We start from the raw sequence: 7,500 nt of genomic DNA on the forward strand, positions 1-7,500 counted from the left end.
GAGGAGGAGAGATGATGAACAGAGAAGAGGAGAGATGATGAACAGAGGAGAGATGATGAACAGAGGAGAGATGATGAACAGAGGAGAGATGATGAACAGAGGAGAGATGATGAACAGAGGAGAGGAGAGATGATGAACAGAGAAGAGATGATGAACAGAGGAGAGATGATGAACAGAGGAGGAGAGATGATGAACAGAGGAGAGATGATGAACAGAGGAGAGGAGAGATGATGAACAGAGGAGAGATGATGAACAGAGAAGAGATGATGAACAGAGGAGAGATGATGAACAGAGGAGAGATGATGAACAGAGGAGAGATGATGAACAGAGGAGAGATGATGAACAGAGGAGAGATGATGAACAGAGGAGAGGAGAGATGATGAACAGAGGAGAGATGATGAACAGAGAAGAGATGATGAACAGAGGAGAGATGATGAACAGAGGAGAGGAGAGATGATGAACAGAGAAGAGATGATGAACAGAGGAGAGGAGAGATGATGAACAGAGGAGAGATGATGAACAGAGGAGAGGAGAGATGATGAACAGAGGAGAGATGATGAACAGAGAAGAGGAGAGATGATGAACAGAGAAGAGGAGAGATGATGAACAGAGGAGAGGAGAGATGATGAACAGAGAAGAGGAGAGATGATGAACAGAGAAGAGGAGAGATGATGAACAGAGAAGAGGAGAGATGATGAACAGAGAAGAGGAGAGATGATGAACAGAGAAGAGGAGAGATGATGAACAGAGAAGAGGAGAGATGATGAACAGAGAAGAGGAGAGATGATGAACAGAGAAGAGGAGAGATGATGAACAGAGAAGAGGAGAGATGATGAACAGAGAAGAGGAGAGATGATGAACAGAGAGGAGGAGAGATGATGAACAGAGGAGAGATGATGAACAGAGAAGAGGAGAGATGATGAACAGAGAAGAGGAGAGATGATGAACAGAGAAGAGGAGAGATGATGAACAGAGAAGAGGAGAGATGATGAACAGAGAGGAGGAGAGATGATGAACAGAGGAGAGATGATGAACAGAGGAGAGGAGAGATGATGAACAGAGGAGAGATGATGAACAGAGGGCCTTCAGACAGTATTCATACCCCTTGACTTACACTACATGTTCATGTGTTCCACCCTGAAATCCAAATAGATGAAAAATAAATAAATGCTCACAGATCTACACACAATACCCCATAACGACACTTGTCAAAACATGTTTATAGATTTTTTTCTCTCCAAATTTATCGAAAATGAAATGCAAAAATATCTAATTTACATAAATATTCACATCCCTGAGTCAATGCGTGTTAGAAGCACCTTTGGCAGTAATTACAGCTGTGAGTCTTTCTGGGTAAGTCTCTAAGAGCTTTACACACCTGGATTGTGTATTAACCAACAAATTGGTGGTTGATTGTTGCTAGACAACCATTTTCAAGTCTTAACAAAGATTATCAAACAGATTGAAGTTGGTTGTTGATTGTTGCTAGACAACCATTTCCAAGTCTCACCATAGATGTTCAAACAGATTGAAGTTGGTTGTTGATTGTTGCTAGACAACCATTTCCAAGTCTCACCATAGATGTTCAAACAGATTGAAGTTGGTTGTTGATTGTTGCTAGACAACCATTTCCAAGTCTCACCATAGATGTTCAAACAGATTGAAGTTGGTTGTTGATTGTTGCTAGACAACCATTTCCAAGTCTCACCATAGATGTTCAAACAGATTTAAGTTGGTTGTTGATTGTTGCTAGACAACCATTTCCAAGTCTTACCATAGATGTTCAAACAGATTTAAGTTGGTTGTTGATTGTTGCTAGACAACCATTTCCAAGTCTCACCATAGATGTTCAAACAGATTTAAGTTGGTGGTTGATTGTTGCTAGACAACCATTTCCAAGTCTCACCATAGATGTTCAAACAGATTTAAGTCCAAACTGTCAAAGTTTGTCATTTCCACTTTGAAATGTCAGATTTGAACTTTATCTAAACATTTTTTATAAACCTTTACAAACATGTCTATGAATTATAATTCACATTTCCTGCTTCTGTAGAGGACGATAGATAATAGTTTCTATACATGTAAACTCCTGTTGATGGTCCATCCTCATCCAACTGGATGTCATTAACATCAGATGTAGTGAGACGTAGGTGTGTTTACTGTTGTAGTGAGACGTAGTGAGACGTAGGTGTGTTTACTGTTGTAGTGAGACGTAGTGAGACGTAGTGAGACATAGGTGTGTTTACTGTTGTAGTGAGACGTAGTGAGACGTAGGTGTGTTTACTGTTGTAGTGAGACGTAGTGAGACGTAGTGAGACATAGGTGTGTTTACTGTTGTAGTGAGACGTAGTGAGACGTAGTGAGACGTAGGTGTGTTTACTGTTGTAGTGAGACGTAGTGAGACGTAGTGAGACGTAGTGAGACGCAGGTGTGTTTACTGTTGTAGTGAGACGTAGTGAGACGTAGGTGTGTTAACTGTTGTAGTGAGACGTAGTGAGACGTAGTGAGACGTAGGTGTGTTTACTGTTGTAGTGAGACGTAGTGAGACGTGGGTGTGTTTACTGTTGTAGTGAGACGTAGTGAGACGTGGGTGTGTTTACTGTTGTAGTGAGACGTAGGTGTGTTTACTGTTGTAGTGAGACGTGGGTGTGTTTACTGTTGTAGTGAGACGTAGGTGTGTTTACTGTTGGCACAAGATGGCCGCCCAGTTTAACCAGTGCTTCTTTCTGAACATGTCTCTTGGCGAGACGACAGTTTCAGCATCTACTGCTTCATCTACTGCCTCATCTACTGCTTCAGTTTAACCAGGGCTTCCTCTGTGAATAAATACTGATGAATCAGTTTAACCAGGGCTTCCTCTGTGAATAAATACTGATGAATCAGTTTAACCAGGGCTTCCTCTGTGAATAAATACTGATGAATCAGTTTAACCAGGGCTTCCTCTGTGAATAAATACTGATGAATCAGTTTAACCAGGGCTTCCTCTGTGAATAAATACTGATGAATCAGTTTAACCAGGGCTTCCTCTGTGAATAAATACTGATGAATCAGTTTAACCAGGGCTTCCTCTGTGAATAAATACTGATGAATCAGTTTAACCAGGGCTTCCTCTGTGAATAAATACTGATGAATCAGTTTAACCAGGGCTTCCTCTGTGAATAAATACTGATGAATCAGTTTAACCAGGGCTTCCTCTGTGAATAAATACTGATGAATCAGTTTAACCAGGGCTTCCTCTGTGAATAAATACTGATGAATCAGTTTAACCAGGGCTTCCTCTGTGAATAAATACTGATGAATCAGTTTAACCAGGGCTTCCTCTATGAATAAATACTGATGAATCAGTTTAACCAGGGCTTCCTCTGTCCCCTATGAATAAATACTGATGAATCAGTTTAACCAGGGCTTCCTCTGTCCCCTATGAATAAATACTGATGAATCAGTTTAACCAGGGCTTCCTCTGTCCCCTATGAATAAATACTGATGAATCAGTTTAACCAGGGCTTCCTCTGTCCCCTATGAATAAATACTGATGAATCAGTTTAACCAGGGCTTCCTCTGTCCCCTATGAATAAATACTGATGAATCAGTTTAACCAGGGCTTCCTCTGTCCCCTATGAATAAATACTGATGAATCAGTTTAACCAGGGATTCCTCTGTCCCCTATGAATAAATACTGATGAATCAGTTTAACCAGGGCTTCCTCTGTCCCCTACGAATAAATACTGATGAATCAGTTTAACCAGGGCTTCCTCTGTCCCCTATGAATAAATACTGATGAATCAGTTTAACCAGGGCTTCCTCTGTCCCCTATGAATAAATACTGATGAATCAGTTTAACCAGGGCTTCCTCTGTCCCCTATGAATAAATACTGATGAATCAGTTTAACCAGGGCTTCCTCTGTCCCCTATGAATACATATGGATGAATCAGTTTAACCAGGGCTTCCTCTGTCCCCTATGAATAAATACTGATGAATCAGTTTAACCAGGGCTTCCTCTGTCCCCTATGAATAAATACTGATGAATCAGTTTAACCAGGGCTTCCTCTGTCCCCTATGAATAAATACTGATGAATCAGTTTAACCAGGGCTTCCTCTGTCCCCTATGAATAAATACTGATGAATCAGTTTAACCAGGGCTTCCTCTATGAATAAATACTGATGAATCAGTTTAACCAGGGCTTCCTCTGTCCCCTATGAATAAATACTGATGAATCAGTTTAACCAGGGCTTCCTCTATGAATAAATACTGATGAATCAGTTTAACCAGGGCTTCCTCTATGAATAAATACTGATGAATCAGTTTAACCAGGGCTTCCTCTGTCCCCTATGAATAAATACTGATGAATCAGTTTAACCAGGGCTTCCTCTATCCTCTATGAATAAATACTGATGAATCAGTTTAACCAGGGCTTCCTCTGTCCCCTATGAATAAATACTGATGAATCAGTTTAACCAGGGCTTCCTCTGTCCCCTATGAATAAATACTGATGAATCAGTTTAACCAGGGCTTCCTCTGTCCCCTATGAATAAATACGGATGAATCAGTTTAACCAGGGCTTCCTCTGTCCACTATGAATACATACTGATGAAACAGTTTAACCAGGGCTTCCTCTGTCCCCTATGAATAAATACTGATGAAACAGTTTAACCAGGGCTTCCTCTGTCCCCTATGAATAAATACTGATGAATCAGTTTAACCAGGGCTTCCTCTGTCCTCTATGAATAAATACTGATGAATCAGTTTAACCAGGGCTTCCTCTGTCCTCTATGAATAAATACTGATGAATCAGTTTAACCAGGGCTTCCTCTATCCCCTATGAATAAATACGGATGAATCAGTTTAACCAGGGCTTCCTCTGTCCCCTATGAATAAATACTGATGAATCAGTTTAACCAGGGCTTCCTCTGTCCCCTATGAATAAATACTGATGAATCAGTTTAACCAGGGCTTCCTCTGTCCCCTATGAATAAATACTGATGAATCAGTTTAACCAGGGCTTCCTCTGTCCCCTATGAATAAATACTGATGAATCAGTTTAACCAGGGCTTCCTCTATGAATAAATACTGATGAATCAGTTTAACCAGGGCTTCCTCTATCCCCTATGAATAAATACTGATGAATCAGTTTAACCAGGGCTTCCTCTATGAATAAATACTGATGAATCAGTTTAACCAGGGCTTCCTCTATGAATAAATACTGATGAATCAGTTTAACCAGGGCTTCCCCTATGAATACATACTGATGAATCAGTTTAACCAGGGCTTCCTCTGTCCCCTATGAATAAATACGGATGAATCAGTTTAACCAGGGCTTCCTCTGTCCACTATGAATACATACTGATGAAACAGTTTAACCAGGGCTTCCTCTGTCCCCTATGAATAAATACTGATGAAACAGTTTAACCAGGGCTTCCTCTGTCCCCTATGAATAAATACTGATGAATCAGTTTAACCAGGGCTTCCTCTGTCCTCTATGAATAAATACTGATGAATCAGTTTAACCAGGGCTTCCTCTGTCCTCTATGAATAAATACTGATGAATCAGTTTAACCAGGGCTTCCTCTATCCCCTATGAATAAATACGGATGAATCAGTTTAACCAGGGCTTCCTCTGTCCCCTATGAATAAATACTGATGAATCAGTTTAACCAGGGCTTCCTCTGTCCCCTATGAATAAATACTGATGAATCAGTTTAACCAGGGCTTCCTCTGTCCCCTATGAATAAATACTGATGAATCAGTTTAACCAGGGCTTCCTCTGTCCCCTATGAATAAATACTGATGAATCAGTTTAACCAGGGCTTCCTCTATGAATAAATACTGATGAATCAGTTTAACCAGGGCTTCCTCTATCCCCTATGAATAAATACTGATGAATCAGTTTAACCAGGGCTTCCTCTATGAATAAATACTGATGAATCAGTTTAACCAGGGCTTCCCCTATGAATACATACTGATGAATCAGTTTAACCAGGGCTTCCCCTATGAATAAATACTGATGAATCAGGGGAATCATCATCTGACTGAACAGTGAACTCATTAGATGTTGAACGCAGCTCTACATGGTTAGTGGATCAACACTGTATCAGCACATCTCTGTAGTCCGCATGTTCCTCAAAGTAGAACCAAAGATTACCATAAATGATGTGATAACACGCCTTTCCTCATAAGAACACACACAACACACACACACACACACACACACACACACACACACACACAAACGAGTGTTGAGCAACAGTTAGCTCCACAGTGACAGAGGGGGTAGAGACACAGCTCTGGTAAAATGGTGCCACACTTTACATATGAAAGAGCAGTGAGATTCAGCAACATGTGCTGTATCACATGGCCACAACCACAAAACATTCACTAGTCAACAACTAACAACAGAAACCTTCCTACTAAATATTTATCAGCATCAATACTCAAGACCAAAACATACAGCTGTTCAAATTAAACCAATACATTCTTTTCATTTCACTTTTGAAGAAAATCCCATTATTCAGAAAAAAACATGCATTGTAAACAGCCAGGTCCAGACCCCCCCAACCCCTTTTCCCAAAGTGGACCGATCCAGTCAGGTCTCATGGTTTGAAGAGGCATTGAGATCGGCCCATAGAGGCCGCGGGGGGGGGGAGGATATAAAAGATTCCTACCTTCTCTCATTCACAAAAGCCAGTCCGATTCCTGTTCTCTCTCTCCACGGCCCCAGTCCCCAACCATACAGCTGCCTGCCCACCAGGCAGAGAAGAAGAAAGGCCTTGTTTTACTTATCTTTCTTTGCCCAGTTTATCCACTCACTCTCTTTCCTGAGCTGGAGAGGCGATGGGGAGGATTTGAGCTGATGCCTCTAATACCTCTACCTCTCTCTCTGTCTCTCTGTCTGGCTTTCTCCCTCTCTCTTGCACTACCCCGCTGTCTGTCTGTCTCTCTCTCTCTCTTTCTCTCTGTGTGAGTGTGAGGGCGGGCGTGATGGCTAAAGCAGTTCACAGCCATTCACATGCAGATTGGCTCAAGGAGCTTCCACTAATCCAACAGAGGACTTCACCTCTCTGCTGCCTAGCCCTCCCTCCCCCATCCCTACCTCCCCCCATCCCGCTCTCCTTTCTAAGACTCATTTACACACCAGTAGCTGGGTCGTCAGACAAGTGTGAATTGGTGTGAATTGTCTGTGTATTTAAATGTGTTTGTGTTTGTGTGTGTGTGTGTGTGTGTGTCTATCGAGAGAGAATGAGAGCTCCCTGCCGACTGCAGATTCAAGCCTAGAAGTAATTGACCTATAAAATCAATGAGTTGAAAACACAGCCGTTCTCTGAAGAAAGTAGCTGGTGTGGACCCATTCTGTCTCTCATCTCTCTCTCTTTCTCGTCTGTGACTACCACTCTGTGATCAAATCAACTGTTTTGTTTCTCCACACATACCGGTACAGTATATTTTAGTAATCACTACGGCAACAGCCTCCAGGAACGGGATGCTATTTACACCTTACAGTTAT

At 41.6% G+C, this 7,500-nt stretch overlaps 1 protein-coding gene across 4 annotated transcripts in view; it reads right to left on the reverse strand.

Moving 5' to 3' along the window:
• The window catches only part of LOC139365280 (neuronal-specific septin-3-like), a 150,682-nt gene that overhangs the window by 47,300 nt on the left and 95,882 nt on the right, over positions 1-7,500 (reverse strand). Inside the window, exon 1 of one of the 4 annotated variants that reach the window (XM_071102793.1) lies at positions 6,662-6,749. The exons of the other annotated variants lie outside the window; for them this stretch is intronic. Within the exon in view, the coding sequence (XP_070958894.1) occupies positions 6,662-6,671 (10 nt within the window). The 5' untranslated portion in view covers positions 6,672-6,749. Of the gene's footprint in view, positions 1-6,661; positions 6,750-7,500 lie in introns of those variants that run through there. 4 annotated transcript variants of the gene reach the window in all.

Source organism: Oncorhynchus clarkii, chromosome 13 (genome assembly GCF_045791955.1).
Source record: "Oncorhynchus clarkii lewisi isolate Uvic-CL-2024 chromosome 13, UVic_Ocla_1.0, whole genome shotgun sequence".
Taxonomy (NCBI): domain Eukaryota; kingdom Metazoa; phylum Chordata; class Actinopteri; order Salmoniformes; family Salmonidae; genus Oncorhynchus; species Oncorhynchus clarkii.